The sequence below is a fragment of the Aptenodytes patagonicus genome, chromosome 2, assembly GCF_965638725.1.
Source record: "Aptenodytes patagonicus chromosome 2, bAptPat1.pri.cur, whole genome shotgun sequence".
NCBI classification, from domain to species: domain Eukaryota; kingdom Metazoa; phylum Chordata; class Aves; order Sphenisciformes; family Spheniscidae; genus Aptenodytes; species Aptenodytes patagonicus.
The window spans coordinates 44,646,162-44,672,298 of NC_134950.1; the positions used below are offsets into that span (position 1 = coordinate 44,646,162).

The following is a 26,137-nucleotide window of genomic DNA, read 5'->3' on the forward strand; positions in this document are numbered from 1 at the left end:
CCTGGGAGTGCAGGGGGAATGAGGAAAGGCAACTTGGAAAAGTGTATTAAAAATAAGCATTCATTCACTGCAGAACTTATTTTTTGCTTTTCTTTTAAGTTATCTGCCTCTCAGTGTTTAGACAGAAGTCATGTGAGCTTCTGAGCTGCAGGGACAGAGACAGAGGAGAACCTGTGCATCAGTGCAGAGTGCTGCTGGAGCCCTGGCAGAGCGAGAGGGAGGCAGAGGGAGCCTGAGAGGGAAAAGGCAAAGTGGTGGGAGCTGGAACAGCAGCAGCTGCTGCTACCGCGTCGCAGCTCATGCCTGGGAATCAGCTCCGCTGCCAGCACGCCTCTCTGAAGGCGCAGGTGCCTCAGGTTCAAAAGTCCTAGAAGGTCGGTGGTACTGCCAGGAGCCAAGCGGAGCTGCTTTATTTTTTTCTTTTCCTGTGAAGAACATCTGTTTGAGGACTCCGCTCCTTTTTCCGGACTGAAAGAGGTATTTTGTGTCATTAATGTGTCTCTTCTTTTAAAGCAGGTGTGGGATCAGGAAAAAAATAACTCAGGGCAGGATGTCAAAGCAGATGTGCAGAGAGGTGGTGGGTTTCTCTCTCCCCCTCCTCTATAGCAGAGCTTAGGCAGTAAGGAGCCCCTGTCATTAGGATACAGTTTGACTTAAAATATGGAGGATGGGAGAGACAGGGTTAAAGTGTGGGGGTGGATCTGAGCTGTTTCCCATCTGATTTGTTTCTCTGTGCAATCGCTGAAAGTGGAGGAAAACTTTCCTTGTGCACCTGGAGGAGCAGCACTTACCCCTTACATAGTGAGATGTAAAACTTGCAATTATTCAATATGAATGTGGTTTGCTTAAATCTCTGCTTGGCAAATTACAGTTCCCATCACAGTAGAGCTCCCCTTATCACATACAAATTTCAGAGGTCTTAACGTCTGGTGGCTGTGATAGCACTTCTGTTTCTTTCCCTCTCTTCCCTCTTTCCAGCGTACTCGCCTCCTGCTGTCTGCACTCTCCTCCCAGTCTCCCTCCTGCCCGTGGGGGCTGTGCCCCTATGGATGCCCCCGTACAGATTTTCCGGGAGGAGCTGGACTCCACCTGCTCCCCAGGGCCCTGTCATCCCCCCAGCACCAGCAGCAGCTGGCTCCTGGGCTGGGCGGACTACGACAGCAACACCACCGGGGCCTTTGGGGACGCCCCGTACAACCACACCAGCATCTCCCCCGCCATCCCCATCATCATCACTGCTGTCTACTCGGTGGTCTTCGTTGTCGGCTTGGTGGGAAACTCGCTGGTCATGTTTGTCATCATAAGGTAAGGGGCTTTGGAGTACCTGTTGGAAGAGGTGCAAATGGCCGTCCCTAAATTTGGCAGTGGAGGGAGGGGGGTAGTTTATGGAAGCTCTCTGGGAATGCTTGCATGAGGAGCTGCAAGAAAGTAGCTGGAATGACCCAAACCTTTTCAGTCCCAGTGGTTTGCCTGGATGTGCAGTTAGAGACAGAAGGGAGAAGCTGTTTAAAAGTGATAAATCCTGCAGCCTGCAGGAAAGGCGCTTTGTGCCCCGGAGCTGCGTTCATCGGGTGCCCTCTAGGGATGAGTGGCTGCTCGCGTCTGGGGGGAAGCTCAAGTGGAAGAAAGAAACTTCTGCAAGGCAGCTTTTTTCCCCTGTGAGGAGACCCCAAGGGATGGCTTATGTGTCTAGTCGTGTAGACTCTAATACCTTGTCACCCAGTGGCTTGTTTAACAAGGTGGGAAAAAAAGGAAACGATAAAGATATGTGGAAATGCTTAATGTAAAGCAAAGGATGTTGTTTCTCTGTCTAGTGGTGTTTAAATCCAGTTGTTGGTGTTGGATTGAAGAAAGCAAAGCAGATGCTGAAATACCTTTCCTATTGTTTTTCAGGAAACAGGAGAAAGCTGTGTATCTGTGTTAGTTAGTTTTTCATATTAAACCACTTGGTGAAATGCACCAATACTTGCACTTACACTTGTGTATTGGTGCATATTTTAGCTTGCACTATGATTTCTCTCTCTTTTTGCCCTTTTCATTCACAATTTATAAAAATGTTTGGACAGTGCAGATCAGCAGGGTGATAATGAGCAACCAAGGGGACTGAAATCATGCAACTTTTTGGACTCTTGCTTCACAGTCCATTTTAATCCTGCAAAAAATTCTGAAAAAAAATAATTGTGGAGTATTCATTGCTCAAATGAAATCAGCTTGTACACAGAAAAAAAAATGGAGGTATTGGAAGGGATCTTGTTAGTAAAGCACAAGGGTCAAACAATTGCAGGATGGTGAAATAACTGTCAGACTTGATACAGGGGGAAGTTAACTAGAAGCACTGAAGTTGTTGATGTGGTACTTTACGAAAGGTGAGTTATAACCAGGTGAATACTCATGAATAATGGAAATAAAATCCCCTTTAATAGTCAATGCAATAAATTAAGATTCCTGTGGTCAATGTGGAGAAACTGGTTTGCTCCAGCTTTGTGATGCTGTAATTTTTATACCCCTGTGTGCCCTTTTGCCCTTCATTCAGAGTAGAGATTTCATTTCTTTTTGTATTTCTCTTGCAAGAAGAGAGACTCCATACTTGACACACACACAGCTGCAAAGGCAGAGATTTTCTAAGCCATCAGTCACTAACAATGATAGTTGATTAACTGGCCTGGGCAGTGGAAATAAATTCAAACTTAGCCAGAGCCTTAAAAGTTAGCATGTATGGATTATACTGGTGCATATGTATTTCCTTTTTTCTCTCCTTCTGTTACCCTCCTAAGATTATTTTTGTGAGGGTCTAGCTAGCTATGGCTCACTCTCCTACCAGTTCCTACATTAGCCTTTTGCTTCAGTTTCCTCTTGGTCTATTTCTTGATTACATGATCAAAAAAATAAATAAGTATGACAAAACATCTGTTGGTTTTTTCCTTCTTTTTTTTTTCAGTATCCCCCTGTCCTAGGTTTTCTCTGTGGCAAATGCTTTAAACACTGCTAGAATCACTAGCTGAAGTGCGTGTATACACAAACCTACAGTTTCAAACATTTCTTATGATTTTGAAATCTTCCGAATGTTCGTGCAAGAGATGTATTTTCTTCACTTTTGTCCTAACCTCTCATCTCCCTCTCTCTTTCCCTCACATCCACTCTCTGCATGATTGCATCTCAAGATGGATTTTCATGACCCGTTGAAACATGTAGCCTGCAGTGATGTCCTTTTGTGTAGAAAGCCAAGGTCTGTGGGAAGTTCGTGAAAGAAGGTGGCAAGGGAGAGGGGGATCGTGTCCCCCAGCCATCCCACATTGCCTCTCTTCCAGCTGCCACAACTCTAAAGGAGGATGGGGACAGACTGTGGCTCTTCTTACCCTCCAGCTGAGCACAGGGTTTGTGTGAGGCCCCTCATTGCCGCTTCTCATCTCTCTGAATTCCAGATCTATTCTCCTCCTCCTAACCTCCTCTGGACTGACAGGCAAGACAGGCGCGGCTCCTCCTCCCTTTGCTCTTTTAAGCAACACCTGATGTTGTTAGAATAGTTCAGCTGGAAGGGACCTACAATGATCATCTAATCCAACTGCCTGACCACTTCAGGGCTGACACTGAGTCACCTTTTGGGTGACACAAACAAGATCCCTTATGTTCTGAGACTTTCAGTGAAACTGTTGAAGTGTCAATGCTGTGGTAGATTCAGGAGACTCCAAATAGTCTTGAGATGCCTCAGAAACAGGCTCAAATTCAGCCATAAGCTGTGGTGTAGGCAGGCCTTGGCCTATTCCATGCTTTAATACACCCTCAGGGGCAGTTTTGCTACTTCTGCACAAGGGCTGCTGAAGAAGCTCATGGAGACCAGTGAGTCAGCATCTTAGCAGCCTGCGTGCAGAGTGCTACGTGTCCAAAATCTCCTTCAGGTGTGGTGGGGTGTGTTTCTGCTGAGATGGAAAACCCTCTCAGAGTTCCCTCAGAGGGAAAAATAACAGGAGAATGGCACTTTGATGACGTTTACAAGCTCCTGAAAGAAAAGTAGCTGAGTTTGGTACAGCTCCTGTAAATAGAGATTTGTGTTGAAGGCAGAGTGGGAATGGTACTTTAGTACGGTGGTGGCAGTATGGCCTATTAAACCATGTCTCAGGAGACCTGTATTCTTCTTTTGGTTTTCCTACCAGGCTTCAACACTTTGTTCTGTCCTGAGAAGGTCACTTCATGGCCCTGTGACTTGGTTTCCTCACGTGTGAAATGGAGATGCTGGTATTCACTGTCTTTAAACACACAGCAACTGTTAGATTTAAAAGCCAAAGCCCAATCACTAAAAATCCTAACAGAGCAAGACCAGGACGACTGTAAGCACCCCAGACTTCTTGGGCACATTGAGAATGGTTATTTTTAATGTGCAGAAAGAGCTCTGTGTTGAGTGTGCTGTGCAACCTGCACACTTTGCATGCCCGTTGCAGTAGGCTCTCACGGTGTGGATGGTTTGCAGGAACTCTCCCCGTGTTCGGTTCAGCTGTGAGGCACGTGTACCAGCCCCAAGGGATCTGCTGTCAGGCCAGCAGCCGGCCGGGTGGGCTGACAGTGCCTCGCTAATGCTGAGCCACGGCACATGGGATGTAATGCTCTCTTGTGGCTGCTGCTTTTCCTGGAGAGAGAGTAAGAGAGAAAGAGGGCATCACATTGCCTCTTGCACTGGTGGGAAATGCAGATGCCATGTGGGAAGCGCAGTCCTCCCCCTATGGAGGAAGAGAGGAGGCATGATGAAAAAAAAACCACAGGTGAAATTATCTGACCTGACCTGAGTAAAGTTATACAGCTATGTGTGTCTTGGTATGATCAGAATCCATCTCAACCCCAAACCTTTTCTTTTGAGATTAGCTTTACCTCTGAGGTTTTAGAAGATATTTCTGGAGGTGAAATAGTTGACTGAGGTTGATAAATAAAATTACTTGTCCTTGGAAGCAAAAAGTCTTTTTCCTCTCTTCCTCCTCCCTCCTGACTTTATTTCTCTAAAATTTAGTGCTGGCTTTAAGAAAATGGTGCTTTCTTTGTTACAGCTGGAGGGGATGAAAAGTGTCCTGACTGAAGTAACAACTTTATGAATGTGCCCTTATCAAAACCATAAACATACTCTGGTGAAAACTCTGGGAGATGCTGTCTCTTACCCACTCCAGATTCACTTTTTCTATGCATGTGCCTTACCTCCATTGTTCCTGAAGTCATTTACTGAGAGCAGCTGCTATCATCAGGATCCTAAATAGCCAATCCTGTATTTCTTTTAAAATTATCTTTCAAGCTTCCAGTGAACTGCATAATTTTCTACATTCAAAAACAGTTTTAACAAGAGGCTGTGTCACAGATATGTAGATTAATTCCTAAGGGAAAAGAGAAAGCTTGTATTCCTCTGCTTAGTCTAATGTTGAACAAAAAATATAACTAGTAATACATTTTTGTTCTTATATTCATCGAACCGAGTGGCATCTTATGTAACAGGAAGAGTCTATTAAGAAATGTCATATAAAATTGACTCTTTTCCAGATTGTTTTTAAATCTTCTCCATCATTCATCCAAATGAGAATGAAAATATAAAAAAAAAGTATACAAAAATGAAATGGGTTCAATATATTGGTTTAAATCAATAATAGATATTGATAACATCAAAAGATCAGTTGTTAATTTGCTTTAAATTATTGTTCTAATTTTATTAAATTATATTTGGAAAGAACATTGTTCTGCAATGAAAAATGACGCTCCAGAAGAGTCAGCCTAACTGAATTACCTGTTCCCTATTACTTGCAGTTGGTATGATTTCATTCTTTTATGAAATCAAGGGTTTCGCTGCTAAAAGTAAAGGCCGAGCTGTACTATACTTCATGAAGTTTATGGCTTTTTACCTTATTTTACCCAATCAAACATCTGACACCTTACTGTTATCAGTACAGAGGTATCAAATGGATTGATAGTAATTAATCACAGGATGTCATCTGGCCTTACCTCACTGAATGGAGGTAGTTTTGGTAGGTTCTGCAGGGTTTGGCCAAACTTGGCATAATTTTCGTCACAAATATGAAGATTGATCATTACCAACAGCTTTTACAGATGGCACAGTGACCAGGGTGACGGGAAACATGGAAAAGGATAGGTTTAAAAAACAGTATTGTTAGTTTGAGAAGCACAGCTCATTTAAACAAAATTTGAATGTTTCTAATACTTTTAATACCCTGCTAGACAATGACTAAGTGAGACCTGGGGTTTATAAGCTGACAAGAAACTCAACGTGAGTTCCCAATACGATGTTATGATAAGAAGAGCAGATACTGAAAAAGCAGAGAGAGCAGAGGAAAGGGTTGGAAGGAATATTTACTAGAGGCAGTATTAGAGAGAGGCTATAGCTTATAGTGAGTAATCTGTTTGGCTTCTGAAAAGTAATTTGGTATCCATCCAGACACTTCCGCTGGGGTAGAAGCCAGGTAGTCATTTATTTCAGAGAAAGGTGTAACTGGAATCAATGTCTGGAAGCAAGACAAATTTCAGGGAGCCCTTTTGAATTAGCAGAAAGTGAAAACTTACAAGAACTTTCCAGTTTGGCTGCTGGTGAGGCAGAAAGCTTGAGACAACTTGTGTGTCCTCAGCCAGGAGAGTGGTGGGGAAGCTCATGCTCCTGGCCAAAGCGTGGGGAGGGAGCACAGCGTGGAGATGGTTTTGGGGGGCCAGGCTGGCTAAGCCCTTCTGGTGAAGGGGGCAGAACAAGGGAAGAGTGGGGACCCTTCATTTGGTTTTTCGCAACAGAGGATTTTGAATTTGCTGAAAGGGTGTTGTGGCGGGAAATTCTTAACTTGGTGACTTTGGATGGCCTGGGATGCGCTAAGAGCAAGGGAGGATACCTTCCTGGCTTGCCTACTCTCACTGTCTAGCCAACCTGTGATTAGTTTGTCCCTTAAATGAAATTCTCTGAAACAGATGAGTTCCCAAGAAGAGTTTTGATTTCAGTTACATATTGCTTTCTAAAGGAAAAGCATCCAGAAAAACTTTGATAAACTCTACTTCTAAGAATTTTACTTCATGTCTCTGTTTTGGTCCTCCCATCTGTAAGAATCAGGTAATTCTTGCAAAGTGTGAACCCTGTGCTCTTCTCCTCAAGGAAAACTTTGTGCTTTGTTTATTTTTAGTCTCTTTTTTGGAGTTTGAGAGGCATGAGGAAATGGCAGTATGAATATCATTTTGTCTACTGACAGACATGCGTGCACAAACTGAATTAGCTGTGGGGAAAGGCTGTGTACAGATGGAACGAGGACATGGAAAGAGGAGTGTCTGACCATGCTGGCATTCTGCAGAATGTAAAAAGAATATAAATAAAAAATATTGAAAGGTGCACAGCATTTCCATGGTCCTATTGGGAAGTTTGCATGCTAGCCTGTGTATCATCTTTGAAATATTTATTTCTCCTGAAGCCAGAGGGTTCAGCTCTCATTAGATTCACCTTCTAATCTCTAAGGAAGTGAAAATTAGTTCTGGGCAGTTTGCCTTTTTCAGTTTTGAGACATTATTTACAATGAAACCTCTGTCTTCTCTGCATGAGTATGAGAGCCTAACAGGATTTACTTCAGTGCACGAGTTTCCACTAATACATGGCAAGAACATGTGCAGAACCTTTCTGTTTTCTTCACTCCTCACACCAATCCACCTATGCAACACACGGTGCTCTGCCTGGCTGCTCATCTCTGCTCCAAAAGTCAGTGCCATTCAGCAGTGCATTATGAGTGAATATCTAGGGTTCCCAAACTTAGCTACCCTGCACCTGGAAGACAGAGGATTTTATATTTGCTGACTGACTACATAGATAAATCCACTTCCCACTGCATTGTAGGTAGCCTTGCCACTGTGGCTACCGTAGGGCAACTGGGAAAGGCCTCCTTGAGTAGTGACAGATGGGAATCTGCATGGTAGGATTAGTTCAGACAAGTTATTCAGTGTTCATTTAGTGCTTACCCCCAGAAAATTTTTTTTTACCATGCTGCTGGCTGACGGACAGCAGCAGGACTTACTCTTACACATGCCTTTCAGAATGACTGACTTGTTAAAGTGCACAGGAGAAGAAGAAGAATATTTTCACCATGGAAGTTATCAGCTGTGCTGTTCAGTTGATTGTGTCTTAAAGTTTCCTGCATTTCACTTGTATCATCTCCTTTGGGAAAGCGTGTGTTCAGTCGGTCTGTGCTGTGGGCTTCTCTGAGGCAGGTGAGGAAAACAGGTGAATGGGTAGAGTCCAGAGAAAGCCTCCCAGGTGCCTCCTGTGAGGGACTGATGACTTTTCCCTGAGCTGGCTCACTACTGATATGTGCATTTGTTGCCTTACCATGTAATCCTATACTTGTTACAGAGTGAGGTCCCTTGTCCCCCATTCAACTTTATTACAGGAGTGCTGACCAGAGATTCAGGTTTCCACGCATCCAAGTGTGTAGTTGTCCTATAAAACACTCCCAGCAGTGGCAGTTATTAATCATCCCTGTGGCAAAATGGAGGCCAGGTGCCTTGTTTTGAGAACAAGAGTGATACCCACACCCCAAGACCCCTGCATGAGGGATTTCTGAATTCTTTCCTTATTTCTCTCCTGCAGAAACATCTAGGGGAAGCAAATGTTCAATAACATTTGGCTGCTTCCAACCAACTTCTGCATACATAGCTACCTATGGAGATCAGAGCATCTCCAAAGAATAAGAAGGAAAGTAAGACCCTGAAAAATCTGCTGGAGCTGCTATCCCTGTCCCCTTGAGCAATGAGATTTGTTCTCTTTGCCAGGCAATCTCTGTCCTACTCACTTCCCTCTCCCACAAACACATAGGAAACACTTTGCTCTGCTAAGGGAGCTCATGTCCTTCATGAAAAAATAATCTTTCCAAGAGGGAAGAACAATGGGAAAGATGGATGTTACCAGAGACAGAGACTCAGCACTCACCAGAGCAATGTACCTGTGGCAAGTAAGAAGTATTAGGATGGGCTGTGTAACGCCCTGGGAACTCCCCGTAGCATGACTGGTCACTGGAAAACATCTGCAGCAGCATAAAGTTTCTCAAGAGACAGAGTCAGCTGCTTGACAAGGTCTAGATTCATGTTACTTAGCAATAGAGGTAAAAAAATCAGGTACATAGTCTAAGCTAATTGTCTAGTCTCTCTAATAATAATATTAGACATACTGGTTTTGGATAAAGTACCGATTTTGTAAAATTCTGCATTCTCACTATTTCAGTTTAAGCCACAATAAATCACGGCACCTCAACATTTCTTTGAGCTCCCCTAGCAAAATCATGGAAGCACAAATTTCACAGTACTGGTGTTTCTAACATTAAGCATATTTCTTCAAAAAGATGCTCTTAAGCTCATATAAAAATATTAAAATTCCTTATCATAGAAGGAGGGAAAAAAGTTCATTTTTGTTAAGTAGTGTGAATTTTTCTTCATTTTGGCCAGGATATATGTAGACTTGAACTTCTATAATTCGGAAGCTGGTTCTTTAGCTCAAGAAGGAAAGCTTCCACATCTAATCTAAATCTGCAAGATCTAGCTCAGGCTCAGTTTATAGTTAGTTCAGAGGAGTAATGGTAGTGGTAAATTGTAAGGATTTTAATGAGACCTTCTAACATTCAGGTAGATTATGCTCCCTGAGGGAAGAATAAAAGACAAGATCATGCTTTTCTTCTTTAAGCCGCTTAAAAATAGGTACCTACAGTGTTTATTAATAAAGATAATTCCACTTTAGGATACTATTTTGTAGGCAACGTACAATTTTTTGTAGGCTCCTAACAAATTTGATGTTAAAGACAGGCAACCTTTAAATGTGTGCAGTAACAATGTTTGCCTTTATTTAAAGTGTTTTCCAAGGTCCTATCCCCTGCTAAATTCTGGCTGTCATTCAAAATGTGGTAATAACATACGACCCAATGTGAACACGGGAACTGCAGCATATTGATTTTTACATTCTTTAAATGATCTCAGTCTTAGTTTCATATTGGCATAAGCCTTTTATATTGACTAATGAAGATCCAAAAGATAGCTGAGCCATCCTTATGTTGTGGTATGTGTTTGGAATAGATCCTCCTGGATTGTTTTGGGTTTTTTTCCCCCCTGTTCTGACGCAGTATGATATTGAGTGTGCCCTGAATATAGCCTTGAGATTTAGAGCTTTCTTGACTAAGCGTTTCAGCTGCTTGATCTCCATATACTTCATTCAGAGGAACCTAGTGGAACAGAGCCTGCATCCTGCTGATAGGTGCTTTTGCAATTTGCTTTTAGATGTGCTTTAGCTTTCATTTTCATTCACTGACTCAGGTATCTGCCAAAAATATGTTTGTTGTACCTCGTTGTATTTCATGCTTTTGTACTTTCACTCTGCTACTGGAGAATGTTGTTGTAGTATATTTGTTAGTCTTGTTCCTCTCCCCATCCCTCATTTCATACTGCAGGGAACATTTCAGCCTATTACAGTTACATGAAAAAAATTTGACCAGGGCCTCCTTCTCAGCTTTTATTAGTTTTACTAATGTTATGGTGTACTTTAGAATCACACTCCTCTCCTCTGCTTGAGATAATAACTTTAAGGGGCTCTACTAGCAGATTTAGTAATGCATTTTGATTTTTTCTAAAAGCATACCAACTACTTAATAGCATGCTTCCTTCTTCTGTTACCACAATTTCGTTGATAAGCTTAGTCTTGAGGTGTGATTTCTTCGTATTTACTGTCTAAAAAAAGTGTGCAAAGTAAATTCTACTCTAGAAGGAAAAGTACAGCAATGATGAGTCAACTAAGAAATAGGGAAAATTTTCTAAGGGTCAGTCTAAAGTCAGTCTCAAAGAACTTTTGGAAGGTGGACTTAGCCTAAGTTGTGATAGTTTTGAGAATTTTACTTTTGACATGTAAGTAGACATAATTTAAATCTTGCTTCTTAAAAACTCTCGTCATATATCCATCAAAAAAATACATCCAAACAAAAGTTTTATTTTTCATCTTGACTATTTTTCTGCGGGGTTTCCATATACTTTCCAGTTATTTAAAGTCTACAGGGGTTTGAGGCCTGCTTATAGCTTGGCAGGCAGTCTCCACCAAATAGCTTAAGTCATCAGAGGTTTTTCAGCCTCTTGAAATTAGATTATAGTACCTGGTTTAAGAGAGGGACCTTCTGTTCCTATGTAATATTAGAAAAGCTGTCATCTTGTTATGAAATCCCAGTATTAACAAACTATTTTCTAGACACAGGATTTCCCATAAACAGTTTATACAACAATGGTTTATAAATATTTTAACGGTCTTTGAAAGTTACATCTCACAGACACTAAGAAAATAATCGTCGGCTTCCGAGAAGAGGACCGGCTATGGTTTCCACTCGGCTGAAAGCCGTCGCCAGAAGGAATGTGGCGACCCAGACGGAGCTCACACGCAAGCATACAGCTGTCCAGGTCTCTGGCTGCAGGGAGTGCCTGAGCCTGTCAGCTGTGCCGGAGGGCAGCAGAGACACCACCTGTGTGCGGTGTGACCAGGTGGATGATCTGCTCGGCCTGGTGGCAGAGCTGAAGGAGGAGGTGGAAAGGTTGAGGAGTATCCGGGAGTGTGAGAGGGAGATAGATTGGTGGAGCCGCACCCTACCGTCCCTGAGGCAGAGGCAGCAGAAGGAGGCTCCGCGAGAAGGAGAGGATCCCCTGCCTTCTTGCCACCAGGTAGAAAGAGGGGACCTAAGCGACGGGGGGGGATGGAAACGGGTCCCTGCTCGGCGTGCCAGGCGAACCCCTGCCCGGCCTCCCTCACCTTCCCGGTTGCCTTTACACAACAGATATGGGGCCCTGGAACTTGAGGGCAAGGCAAGCGAGGATGTAGACGAAGGTCCATCCGGGGGGTCGCCTAGGGTGAGGCAGTCAGCCCCACGCATTACGACTGCCGCTGCTAAGAAAAAAAGGAGGGTAATTGTCATAGGCGATTCCCTTCTGAGGGGAACAGAGGGCCCGATATGCCGACCGGACCCGTCCCACAGGGAAGTCTGCTGCCTCCCTGGGGCCCGGGTCAGAGACATCACTAGGAAGCTCCCTGGTTTGGTATGGTCTTCCGATTACTACCCACTGCTGGTTATACAGGCTGGCAGTGATGAGGTTCCAGAGAGAAGTCCTGCAGCGATCAAAAGGGACTTCAGGGCACTGGGGCGACTGGTTCAAGGATCGGGAGCACAGGTAGTGTTTTCCTCTATCCCTACAGTGGCAGGGAAGGATACTAAAAGGAGCAGGAAAACACACCTGATCAACGCGTGGCTCAGGGGCTGGTGCCGTCGGAGGAATTTTGGCTTTTTTGATCATGGGGAGGTTTACATGGCACCGGGCCTGCTGGTGACAGACGGAGTCCAGCTGTCTCACAAGGGAAAAAGGATCATGGCTCATGAATTGGCAGGGCTCATTGAGAGGGCTTTAAACTAGGTTCGAAGGGGGAAGGGGATAAAACCAGGCTCGCTAGAGATGAGCTGAGGGGTGGCGTGCCGATGCCGGGGGCGAAATCGATAGCCCAGCTCAAGTGCATATACACCAATGCACGCAGCATGGGCGGCAAGCAGGAGGAGCTGGAAGCCATTGTGCAGAGGGAGAGATATGACTTAGTCGCCCTCACAGAAACATGGTGGGGTGACTCTCACGACTGGAGTGCTGCAATGGATGGCTACAGACTCTTCAGAAGGGACAGGCGAGGAAGGAGAGGCGGTGGGGTGGCCCTGTATGTTAGGGAGTGTTTTGATTGTATAGAGCTCAACGATTGTGATGATGGTACGGTTGAGTGTCTATGGGTAAGGATGAGGGGGAAGGCCAACAAGGCAGATATCCTGCTGGGAGTCTGTTATAGACCACCCAACCAGGATGAAGGGGCGGATGAAGCGTTCTATAAGCGGCTGGCAGAAGTTTCTCAATCGCTAGCCCTTGTTCTCGTGGGGGACTTCAACTTCCCAGACGTCTGCTGGAAATACAACACGGCAGAGAGGAAGCAGTCTAGGAGGTTCCTGGAGTGTGTGGAAGACAACTTCCTGACACAGCTGGTAAGTGAGCCTACCAGGGGAGGTGCCTCGCTCGACCTGCTGTTTACAAACAGAGAAGGACTGGTGGGAGATGTGGTGGTCGGAGGCCGTCTTGGGCTTAGCGACCATGAAATGATAGAATTCTCGCTTCTTGGTGAAGTAAGGAGGGGGGGCAGCAAAACCACAACCATGGACTTCCGGAGGGCGGACTTTGGCCTGTTCAGGACGCTGGTTGAGAGAGTCCCTTGGGAGACGGTCCTGAAGGGCAAAGGGGTCCAGGAAGGCTGGACGATCTTCAAGAAGGAAGTCTTAAAGGCGCAGGAGCAGGCTGTCCCTGTACGCCGTAAGAAGAATGGGCGGGGAAGACGACCGGCCTGGCTGAACGGGGAGCTCTTGCTGGGACTCAGGAAAAAAAGGAGAGTTTACCGCTTGTGGAAGAAGGGGCAGGCGACTCAAGAAGAGTACAGGGATCTTGTTAGGTCGTGCAGAGAAGAAATGAGAAAGGCAAAAGCCCAGCTAGAACGCAATCTGGCCGCTGTCGTTAAAGACAACAAAAAAAGTTTTTACAAATATATTAATGACAAGAAGAGAGCCAAGGAGAATCTCCATCCTTTATTGGATGCAAGAGGGAACATTGTCACTGAGGATGAGGAAAAGGCTGAGGTACTCAATGCCTTCTTTGCCTCAGTCTTTAACAGGCAGACCAGTTATCCTCAGGGTACTCGGCCCCCCGAGCTGGAAGACGGGGACGGCGAGCAGGATGAACCCCCCGTAATCCAGGAGGAAGCAGTCAATGACCTGCTATGCCACCTGGACACTCACAAGTCTATGGGGCCGGATGGGATCCACCCGAGAGTGCTGAGGGAGCTGGCGGAGGTGCTCGCCAAGCCGCTCTCCATCATTTATCAGCAGTCCTGGTTAACGGGGGAGGTCCCGGACGACTGGAGTCTTGCCAATGTGACGCCCATCCACAAGAAGGGCCGGAAGGAGGATCCGGGGAACTACAGGCCTGTCAGCCCGACCTCGGTGCCGGGGAAGATTATGGAGCGGCTCATCTTGAGGGCGCTCACAAGGCATGAGCGGGACAACCAGGGGATCCGGCCTAGCCAGCACGGGTTCATGAGAGGCAGGTCCTGCTTGACCAACCTGATCTCCTTCTATGACCAGGTGACCCGCCTAGTGGATGAGGGAAAGGCTGTGGATGTGGTCTACCTGGACTTCAGTAAGGCCTTTGACACTGTCTCCCACAGCATTCTCCTCGAGAAGCTGGCGGCTCACGGCTTAGACAGGTGGACTCTGCGCTGGGTCAAAAACTGGCTGGATGGCCGGGCCCAGAGAGTTGTGGTGAATGGAGTTACATCCAGTTGGCGGCTGCTCACGAGCGGTGTTCCCCAGGGCTCAGTACTGGGGCCGGTCTTGTTTAATATCTTTATTGATGATCTGGATGAGGGGATTGAGTGCACCCTCAGTAAGTTTGCAGACGACACCAAGTTGGGCGGGAGTGTTGATCTGCTTGAGGGTAGGAAGGCTCTGCAGAGGGACCTGGACAGGCTGGATCGATGGGCCCAGGCCAACTGTATGAGGTTCAACAAGGCCAAGTGCCGGGTCCTGCACTTCGGCCACAACAACCCCATGCAGCGCTACAGGCTTGGGGAAGAGTGGCTGGAAAGCTGCCCAGCAGAGAAGGACCTGGGGGTGTTGGTCGACAGCCGGCTGAACATGAGCCGGCAGTGTGCCCAGGCGGCCAAGAAGGCCAATGGCATCCTGGCCTGTATCAGAAATAGTGTGGCCAGCAGGAGTAGGGAAGTGATCGTGCCCCTGTACTCGGCCCTGGTGAGGCCGCACCTCGACTACTGTGTTCAGTTTTGGGCCCCTCACTACAAGAAGGACGTTGAGGTGCTGGAGCGTGTCCAGAGAAGGGCAACGAGGCTGGTGAGGGGTCTGGAGAACAAGTCTTCTGAGGAGCAGCTGAGGGAACTGGGGTTGTTCAGCCTGGAGAAAAGGAGGCTGAGGGGAGACCTCATCGCTCTCTACAACTCCCTGAAAGGAGGTTGTAGTGAGGTGGGTGTTGGTCTTTTCTCCGAAGTAACAAGCGATAGGACGAGAGGAAATGGCCTCAAGTTGCGCCAGGGGAGGTTTAGATTGGATGTAAGGAAAAATTTCTTTACTGAAAGAGTGGTGAAACATTGGAACAGGCTGCCCAGGGAAGTGGTGGAGTCCCCATCCCTGGAGGTTTTTAAAAGACGTGTAGATGAGGCGCTTAGGGACATGGTTTAGTGGGCATGGTGGTGTTGGGTTGACGGTTGGACTCGATGATCTTAGAGGTCTTTTCCAACCTCAATGATTCTATGATTCTATGAAAATGTTTGTCATTAATTACCACTGTGCCATCTATGCTGTAGTTATGTCCAGGTTTCCCCTATCTGTTTTACTAGACTAATTAAAGCAGATAGCAGTATGTTTTCCTGAAATGAAATTCAGGTATTTGATCAATAATTTTAATTTTGCAAAGGAAGACAAGATTTCCTCACTCGGTCACTGTTTTGACCTTGTTCAAGTGCAGATTTGGGTGAATGGAGGGTATGGTGGGAAAACCCCAAACCACATAAAATATTGCCTCCTATATTTTGGTGCAATAGAATGAGTTGTAGAAAAGCAGTTAAATCCCTCATCTTGTGTTTGAGTCAAGACTCTATCAGGGTCCATTTCAAAGTGTCTGACAGCAACTGCAGTCACTCCAGTATTTTAATTGGACTTTTGATTAAGCCTGCAAGCACATGTCTTCAGAGGCATGTAGGCATTTAATAATTTTTAGGTGTTTAATTAAAAACATTGAAAGGAGTTTGGATGATTGAGTCCAGATTCTCAAAGGCATTTCTGAATTTTATGAACTTCTAAATGAATGTATGATTTAATCTATATTGCCTAACAACTTTAAAGGCCAACATCTCATTTACACGGAGGCCAATGCTTTCAGGTGAAAGTAATCAAGCTCTTTACATTACTAGTGTGAAATCAATGAGTTTTAAGGTTGCATCAGTAAAACGTGCTTGGACTTAGCATTGCTGAGGTTAAGCAGTGCACCCTTCATCCCTAAGTTAGGTACACATGATCCCTCTGCAGTGCCTGGGAGAACTGATTGCCTAAATGCAATAAAGTATTTATTGGAGCAGTATTTATTGGTCTCCCGCCTTCCTGTTCAAAGTTTGGCAGAAAAGGAGTCAGGTGCCTATTCTGGCTCAGAGTGGTGCAAGGACGCATCTGTGGTCTGTGAACTGCGGTGGATTCGGGCAAGGCCACCTAGTCATGGGACTGCCAGGCTGGTGAGCTGCGGGGAAGCACTAGATGCACACCAGGTAAGATTATCAAAGCTGGGATTGTTATGTGCATATGTGCCCCTGAAATGAGCTAAAGCTTTCACAGAGCATTATGGGAGGAATGGCACACTGTGGGTTTTTCTTTTCCCCATTATATTTTCACTCCCATATACAGCTTTGATTTGGTTACATTGGAAGTTGTCTAAATGCTGATGCTGTGATGACTCTCTATTTCTTACTATTTGTGAATGACAAGACATCCTTCCTGTTGGATCAATAGTAGTGAGGAAAATTAATTTTCTTATATATGCATGTGTTGCATAGTCCAAAAAATCAAAATGGCTCACTTTACCTGTATAATATAAGCAGTACATATACAGAGAACATGCTTTGTGTTGCAGCTTCAAAAATTTGAATTTTGAAGTTACCTAAAAGACTAGTTCTATTTTACAGAGGGTCTTTCCTGTTCTGCCACTGGAAGACTGGGAGGAGAAGGGAAAGGGGTATTGGGAAAACATGGTATATATGGTAACAGTGTCACACACAAAAAAGAATTGAATTAAGGTTGCAAGGAACAGGAAATGCCAGATATAAAGTCTTTCAGATATTTGATTTTTCAAGGTTAATAAAATCCTCTTAGTTATTTTTCACTAGTTTTCTGATTTTCTTTAAGGAAAAAAGGTCATTCTTCTATATGTGAAAGCAAACTTTCTTTATGCAAACCCTTGGGGAATTTTTTAAAAATCTACAGAAGTAATGATTCAGAAAAACTATTAGTTACCTCACCTCTTCTTATCACAGGCCATTGCATTTCATTTAAGTATTTCTGTATTGAGTCTAGTAGCTTGTATTTGACTGAAGTACACCCTTTGCAAAGCAGCAGACATTGATTTGGAGACATCAAAAGATAGAAAAATTGCTCCTTTCTTGTGTAATTTTTTCCCAATAATAATCACCTTAGCTGCTAGGAAAAATCTGTTGTTGTAACTAAGCTGAGTTTGTCTGGCTTTGACTTTTACGTATTTGTCCTTGTTACGCTTTTCTTTGCAGTCTGAAAAAGCTCTTCAGTACCTGCTATTTTCTCCCTGTGGAGGTCTTCAGACACTGTAATCAAGTCACCTCTCAGTGTTCTTTTTGATAAATTAAATGTGCTGTGCTCTTTAAGTTACTCACAGTAAGAATTTTCTCCAGTCCTTTCACTTATTTTTGTGGCACTTTTTGTGTGTCCTTTCCAACTTTTCATAGTCTTTTTTTGCAATACGAACAATTCCCAATATCATCAGTGATGTCCATAGGAGTAAAATCACCTTTCTACTACTCCTTTTCAGACATTTAATGGAAATTAGTCCATTTTAGCACAGATTTGCAGTCTGACTGTTTAGTGAGTTTCTGTTCAGTCTTACAGCTGAGATGCACTTGGAGCTGCTTTTTTTTTACCAGGAGGAAAGTTCCTACTCTGTTGATGTGTCTTATATTTGTTTGTCCTAGCTATATACTCTCATATTTGTGTTTGAGGAGTGCCTTATGGGCTATAACGTGACCTACAGGACACTCTGCCTCCTCTGGTGGAGGGCCTGTTGAGGAGATTGATCTGGGAGGGGGCAGAAGCCCAGCTCTGACTGGCGGGTGCCTCCTTGCTCTGCCTTTGATCTCAGAGAAGCTCAAACCGGGGCAGAGGGAGTCTAGACCATGGGGGTCACGCCGTCAGTGTAGAGCTTTTGTCGCTACTTCCTTTTTTTTGTCTGTCTTTGCTCAGATATTTCTAATGCTCCACTGGCTTTGGCTTTGTTCAAGATGTGAGCCTGGGTATGGTACCTGGGTGAGAAGAGTTTACTTTCTTTTCCCTTGCAGTTCTTTTTTCTATGCTTCAAACCAGCATTTGGTTTCATTTTCTCAGTAAGTCATAATTAGAGTGTTTTAGAAAAACTGATGCTATTTTTAACATTTTGTGTTAGTCATAAAATGACATCTCTGCCCATATTTTAATTAATAGTTAATTTACTCATTGGGCACATTTTGCCAACACTTTTTTTTCAAATTATTTTTTACTTTACACATCAAAGTTTTAAAGGCAAATAGACACATTGCCCTACATGTTCATTAGTTGGACTGATCAAATCTTATATTTCCACTATAAATTATTAATGATACATATCAAAATCTAGCTAGACATGTTTCTGTGTGTGTTGCATGTGCACCTTTTAGTTTGGATACACATTCAAAATATGTGGGTGAAGCAGTTTTGAGAAGGAAAATCTGTCATTGAATCTCGAGATAAATTAATAGCAATGAGCAAAAGTAACTAGGGGGAGGAAGCATTTCAGAAAGGACAGTTAGGTGTATCCCTATGTTAACAGGCTCTCCTTCATCTGTTGTGTCCGTAGCAGAGCTGGAAGCAGTCCTTCACACCCTGGAACACAGGCTGTGCCCCAGAGTCAGACTGTCATCAGGGCAGAAGAAAGCAGGGTGCTGTCTCAAAAAAACAGATCCTATTCTTTTGTGTAGGCTGAGGTTCTTACCAGCTGGACAAAAGAGATGCTTCATTTTGGTGAAATTAAAGGATGCAGAAAAAATGCTATGATCATTTTTTTCCTCACTGTGGCATCCTACTTAAACAATAGTCATCTTTTACATTAGCAGTCACAAAAGCAAGGACTGGGAAAAGCTGAGGATAAGAAAGGAGGAGAAATTGGAAATGAAGGAGCAAAGAAGAGAAATGACTAAAACTTGTATAAGCTGGCATTGTTGCAGTGAATTCAAGGAAGAGAAATTTTCATATAAGAGTCAGTCTGGCCCGGCAGATGTAACAGTTAACATGGATTCTTGCTGGAGAATGGGATAACTATTCTTTCCACAAAACAAACCCAGAAAGCTCACAATCACTGACAGTTAGCTATAAGAAAAGGAAACACAAAACATTTTGATCACTTGCAAATATAACAATGATATCTTCTTGTAGAAGGATTTGAGAAGATAGAATTGAAACCAGCATTTGGCTAATTAGATTAAATGTATTCATATACCTGGTTTTGCCTGCGGTGAATAGTTCTAGCTGCTAATGCAGGTGCTGAGAGACTGAGACAAATGTGTTTCCTACTATCCCAAGTCTTGCATTTGTGTGCACTTCTGTCATAAATTAGAAATGAGAGAAAAAAAACCCAACTATGGCAAAGCCTGACTGATAAACTGTTACATATCTGAATGTGCATAATCATATTTTGAAATAATAAAACTTGACTTTTTTTGTTCTTCAGGTACACTAAGATGAAGACAGCAACCAACATCTACATTTTCAATCTGGCTATGGCAGATGCGCTAGTTACCACGACTATGCCTTTCCAAAGCACTGAGTACCTGATGAACTCTTGGCCCTTTGGTGATGTGCTGTGTAAAATAGTTATTTCGATTGACTATTATAACATGTTTACCAGCATATTCACACTGACCATGATGAGTGTTGATCGATACATTGCCGTGTGTCACCCTGTGAAGGCTCTGGATTTCCGTACGCCTCTCAAGGCGAAGATAATCAACATCTGTATCTGGCTATTGTCCTCATCTGTTGGTATATCTGCGATAGTACTTGGAGGTACCAAAGTCAGGGAAGGTGAGTGTGAGCATTCAAAATTGAGTCTCTTTGTTTCTCAAATGATGTAAAGTGTAGCTTGGAATATTGACTAAACCTGATTGATTCCTTTTTCAATAATTTGTGCATGCTCAGCGTGTTCATCCGCATTCCTTGGTTCAAAAAGTATGTCTAAATTTCTGACATTTTGAAATATATTGTGGAACGTTACAGTATGACATATAAATCATTTAAGTGCAGATGCCTTTGCCGACTAAAAGAACAAAATGCACTTTGAAGCATTGTCTGTGATAGAATGAGACCATCAAAAACTAATAGCAGACACCAGGGGAAAATAATCAGGAATTTGATCACAGTGGATGGATCAAAGATCAGTTTAGGATGAAACTTGAAATGTGAGCTTAAGGGGCTTTTTTGTAGGTGTTGTGAGAGTAGTTCTGCTGAAGTTCCAAGAGCAGAAACTAGATTGCTGATCATTAGTGTTAATATTAAAACTATCGTTACTATTAAGACTTGGGAGCTTATTATCAGCAGCCATTTCGCAGAACTTGAAGGCGTGGTGAAGAAAGGAGAAAAGTCAGTAGCTGGAGAGAGAAAATGAAGCTAAATTCTGTGAAAATGACAGTATCAAATTCTTGTTTAAAAGGGATGGGGATGTACATGGAGACTTGGAAAGGCTGAGAATAAGGATCAGCAGAAGAACTGGGAATACAGACCATGGCAGGGAAGCAACTACAAGAACATGAAGTCAATGAGATCTGTACGCAGACCACTTGTAGGCTCTGCTTGAAATTTATAATCCATGAAGGACTGCGGATTTAGCCCCTATAACTGGTGACTCATTACCAAAACTGCCCTGCTGTGGAGTTAATCTTATTTTGAAATCCTCCTTGAGAAGGAAGGGGAAGAAGCATTCTCACACACATGTACTTCATACCCACAAGCATGACAGTGATGCAGGAGCACCTCGGTGTCTTCAAAAGGCTTAAGGCCTCTAATGATGTCCTTGTGTTTGGGCCATCTGCTATGGATGGCTCGATAAAATACAAGACATGCATATTTATTTGGTGGTAGTCTTGTTTGAGATGTAAAAAATCTTTTGAAGAATGATTAATAAGTTCCTGAATTAACAACCTTTTCTATTAGAAAGGCTTCACTCCTCCCAAGAGAAATGGTAAACTTTACATAAGGACACGGTTTTATCTGGCAGAGACAATAAATGCTGTGTGTTAAACTGTTTGGCATAGATCAATGCAATTTCAGTAACAGCTGCTCAAGGGCTGATTGACCTGGCTTAAGATGTATAGATTTTGTTCTTGCTGTTGGTCTCCTGGTGGGTAGGTGACAGGAGATTCCTCTGGAAAATCTTCTTTCAGCCCTTTGGGGGATCAAGTGTCCTGGTCTGCAGCGTTGTAACTCTTCTCCCCAGTAAAGTTTTGACCAGCTTTATAAAACGATGTCTAGCTCAGGAAACATTCACTTCCAGGCATCTTCATTTGGGAAGAATAATTGTCTCACTACATATGAGATCTTGAAGGCCATGGGACATTGGCTCGGCGAGGTGTTTTGTTGGGGCGTGCTTAACTAGCAGAATATTCCTGTCATTCACTGTAAGCATCACATTTAGATCAAAGGGCTGCTCTGAAGCCAGCAATGATTAAATGCCTTTTCCACGCCATGAGGCAGGCAGCCTTTTTTTTTCTCCTGAAAGAGAGACTAGTAATACACAGCTCAGCTGGGCCAAATGAGGTTGGAAATTATTGGCAAATGCTTGTCAGCCCCTACTGTTCAGCTCTGCTTGTCTGATCTAAGGTCTCTCTTGAGCATTTACTGCCAATTATCTTGTCTGGTGTGTTCATGAATTGCGCTGATAAATGGTGAAGGGGAAAAACAAGGATCCTCCCTTTGCCCGACAGCTGGAGCTCAGGACTGAAACTTTATGTTATGTTGGTCAAAATAGGTGTTTATACGCTACAGGGCCTCTGTTGGATTCAGATTTAAACAACAGCTGAACATCAAATGGGAAGTGATTATATTTAAAGTTCCCACCCCATGCTCAGTTAGTCCCTTTTGTTCTCACAGTACAGGATTGCTCCCAGTGGTGTCCTTCTGGATACATTTTCCCTGCAGAATAAATTTTACATCTGTGTAAATATTCCCTCTCTGGCCTTAATCGAGCCTTTCTTGCTGACGAATTGTTCACTTAAAAAAAAAAAAAAAATAGAGGTACTATTAGTATTCCCAGTAATAGTATGAAGGCTCCATTTGAGTACAGAGGAGTATGGATGCCTGAAAGTGACATAATTAATAATGTATCTAACAGAAATATATTTCCTATGTCAAGATTAAGATTAATCTTAAATGGTAGCTTATCAAACACATTTTAAAATATATTTACACTAAAATGCATCTAGAATGCAGTGTTTTTCCTTAAATATATCGATGTATTTGGAACATTTGGCTTTCAGAGTGGAAAAAGTCGGTATGAAATCTTAAGTACTCAGTTTGTGACACTGTACTTAGTTCTGCATCATTTCAGGCAACAAGAATAAAATGTTGGATTTTATTCTCTTCCAAAGTTCCTGAAAATTATTATGATATTGTGCATTATGAAAAGGATCTTTGTTGATTGTTTGCCAGTTGTAAACTGGGAAAATGTAAATGGGTTCCATATAAGTCATAGCATTATATATATCAAGTGAAACACATGAATATTAATGAATTTAGAATAAGATTTTCCATAGAAAGTAAACTGTAATGAGATGTAAGACAATCATTAAATTTGTATTTGATAATTTGGAATTCTAAAATACCATTGCCAACTACAAATGATGTTAAAATATAGCAAGCATAACCTAATTATTTTGATAAATATATGAAATTATGTCAGTAGATCTGAAGAGGCAGTTTCCTCTGGGAGGGGGTTTCAGTGAGTAGCTGGATGAGGTCTGGAGCAGTCATCCCTGATCACACCTCACTTTTATCCAGAACTGCACATCTGGATGCAGCTTTACTGGTCTAGATATTATAACCGCATCCTAATTTTATTGCTGCTGCTAGGTCATGATCTACTACAAATAACAGTAATAATCAATGTGGAAACTTCTTTGAAGACAATTGTTGATATTTCTAGAATAAAATTAAGTAAAAACAACTACACTTAACGAAATCCTAGGTCACAAAGGATTTAGAAAAGTTGACTGAGTGTCAAGACCCTGTTAAGTCATACTTGTGCTGTCAGCTTAGCATCCTCCATCAGGCTTGAAAGATATGTCTTTTCACTTTTCAGCTTTCAGAATCATCCATTAGTTGTTATATTATTTAAAATAAAACCTCAAAATATTTAGCTTTGATTTCAACTTTTTTATTTGAATGTTTTAGTATTCAATATCACCCAGTAACAGCTTTCTGATATCTAACCGCAGAAATGTCTATATGATACCATAATGATAACTTCCCCCCCAGTTGTTTTCCCAAACAAATTCTCTGCAATATCCTCTTGATTTGTGGAGCATTTCAATAACAGGGAAATATGGCTTGATGGAATTTTTCTGACTAGTTCTGCTGGAGACAGATATGAAAAAGTGATGTGCAAGAGTATATTTATTGAATCATTCCACCCTTAGATCTGATTCAATAAAAGCCAATACATAATAATTTGTAGAGGAATGACAAATTCAGTAGGGAAAATGAAAAAAATCCAAAGAATAATGCGGTGCTCAAGAGGATAAAATCTAAGCTACAATTCAGAGTGAAAAATCCCTGTGTTACCTTGACTTGTCTTCAGTAGAGTTTAACTGCTCATAGTAGTTGTAAATTTACCCCTTCTCTTGCCTTGCCATTTATCTTGTTTCTTGGTTTTCCATATGGTTTATACGCTAGAAGGCTCCAATGAGGTCAACAAATGAAACCTCAAATATTTCATTCCTTAGCAGCCTCCTGTCAGATGGAATATTTCTGGGACATAAAATCAAGTGACAGCCTGTGACTCTGAATCCTGGCATGGGCAATCAGAAAGGGAGTGGGCTGGTGTCGGTGGCCCAGACCCTGCAGTCTCTGCACAGGCTGAATTTTCAATGACATGATCTGCAAAAAAAGCAGCTTCCATTTGACTCCGTGCACACACATATTTTATTTGCTTCTATTTAACTGAAAAGGAGCTGTTGCCAGGAAATAAGTTTTTCTGAATGCAAGCACTTACGTGTATTCCATTTGCACTGAGGAAGGCACGTGGGAAAAGATTATTACACAATTGTCATATATTGACAAAATCTTCCTACGATCAAAACCTCATTCGGCTCCCACCATTCATGATACCAAAAAATCTGTCTCCTCCCACAGACAAAAACATATGTAGTTTGATAATAATGATGAGATTTCTACTCCATTGAACATGGTACTCATTCTTGCTTTAAATCTCAGTGAGATTCAAATGGAAACATCTTTACAAATTTTTATTTTTGTGCTCTGCATTTTTAGATCCTCACTTGGGAAACAAATTTTATACAATGTTATGCATTTTAAAAAGCTCCTATCTCTCTAAGTAATTTCTAGAGACAGCTGCATAAAACCAGTTTCAATGGTAATTGAAAGCTTTCCTTGGAGCGATTTAATGATAACTCCATTTATTAGTATCATGTTATGTGATAATAACTTTTCCTAGCTTATGCTATGATAATTACATTGTTTAGAATATCTAATAATAAAGCAATTTTCTTCTTCTTGGCTCTTTCATTCCTAGATACTGCTAGCACGGAATGCTCCTTGCAATTTCCAGACAGAGATTACGTGTGGTGGGACATCTTCATGAAAATCTGTGTCTTTGTCTTTGCATTTGTTATTCCAGTTCTCATTATAATTGTTTGCTATACTCTGATGATCCTGCGCCTTAAAAGCGTACGGCTTCTCTCGGGGTCTCGAGAAAAAGATCGAAACCTGCGCCGCATCACCAGGTTGGTTCTTGTGGTTGTGGCAGTTTTTATTATCTGTTGGACTCCTATTCACATTTTTGTGCTGGTTGAAGCGTTAGGGGATGTGTCCCACAGTACTGCTGCTATATCCAGCTATTACTTCTGTATTGCTTTGGGTTACACCAACAGCAGCCTCAATCCAATCCTTTATGCTTTTTTGGATGAAAACTTCAAGAGATGTTTCAAGGACTTCTGCTTCCCCTTTAAGATGAGGATGGACAGGCAGAGCACCAGCAGAGTCAGAAACACTGTGCAAGACCCAGCTTATACGAGGGAAGCAGATGGAACAAACAAACCTGCATGACTAGTCGTGGAGATGTCATCTTACTGTCCTCAAGAGAGAGAAGAGTCCAACGACCTAGGACTGACACAGATCACCACTGCAGTTTGAACTAGTCTCACCCAGACAGACATTTCTGGAATATTTCAGAAATCCTAGTAGTCTGAACTAAAGCAAGTTTATTATCGGCAAACAAGAAAGCTCAAATGAAAAGGACCTGGCTGACGGTCAGGTGTTGGCACCATGTTTGCTGTACTTGAGCAGGTACTAATCACACTTTTGGGGAGACAGGACGTAGTGTTGAACCAGCTGATTCTGGATAAGGGAAGTTCTGGCTTTTCTCTTTACAATACGTAAGGTTCTGTTAAGCAACATTTGGTCATAACGCTGAGTTATGCCAGGAACTTTTGCCCCAACAGTGATTGCTTCTGAATTGTGTAGTTTAACAACTTGATTTGTCATATTCTTTTACAGCGAAGAGTGTTGTTTAGGGTTCTGCAGAACAATGCAAGAGCTGTAATCAATATTGTCCTCGACTAATATATCTGTGACATTTGTCTGTGCTGTGGAAATCCAATTTAAGCATGATCTGCCTACACACCGAAGTGATTTCATTGTGTCTGTGTATGGTAAAGCATTTTGGCATTTAAAAATATTGGGATTTAAGGAGAATTGTTAGTATATTTTTAGCACGTGTTTAATCACCTGTGTGATGTTTTCTATGTGTGATTTTCCAAGGTGATTGTGTATTTATTGATTGTGAATCATATAATATGCATTTTCAGAGTGTATTTTGAACAAGAGGTTAGAAATCTTCAAGTACTTCACGTGTTACAAAACTGATGAAAACTGTGCCACATTCATTACATGGGGGGAAATAATCACATTCCATTTTCAGTAAAGGGGATAAACGGACATACTTAAAAATAGTGCTGTACTTGTTTTCCTGGACAATTTGTAAGCAGACTAAA

General features: G+C 42.6%; 1 protein-coding gene across 1 annotated transcript; it reads left to right on the forward strand.

Moving 5' to 3' along the window:
• The first annotated feature begins 244 nt into the window (after positions 1-244).
• OPRK1 (opioid receptor kappa 1) lies at positions 245-26,137 on the forward strand. The gene is made up of 4 exons (XM_076329714.1): positions 245-477; positions 979-1,305; positions 19,585-19,937; positions 24,658-26,137. The coding sequence occupies exons 2-4, from the start codon at positions 1,046-1,048 to the stop codon at positions 25,188-25,190; spliced, it is 1,146 nt and encodes a 381-aa protein (XP_076185829.1). The 5' UTR covers positions 245-477; positions 979-1,045; the 3' UTR covers positions 25,191-26,137.

Bases quoted from the DNA above. Each gene is read 5' to 3' on its own strand.
- OPRK1 (XM_076329714.1), top strand. From the start codon at position 1,046: ATGGATGCCCCCGTACAGATTTTCCGGGAGGAGCTGGACTCCACCTGC. The intron at 1,306-19,584 runs GTAAGGGGCTTT...TTTGTTCTTCAG, and splicing joins GTCATGTTTGTCATCATAAG to GTACACTAAGATGAAGACAG. The intron at 19,938-24,657 runs GTGAGTGTGAGC...TTTCATTCCTAG, and splicing joins AGGTACCAAAGTCAGGGAAG to ATACTGCTAGCACGGAATGC.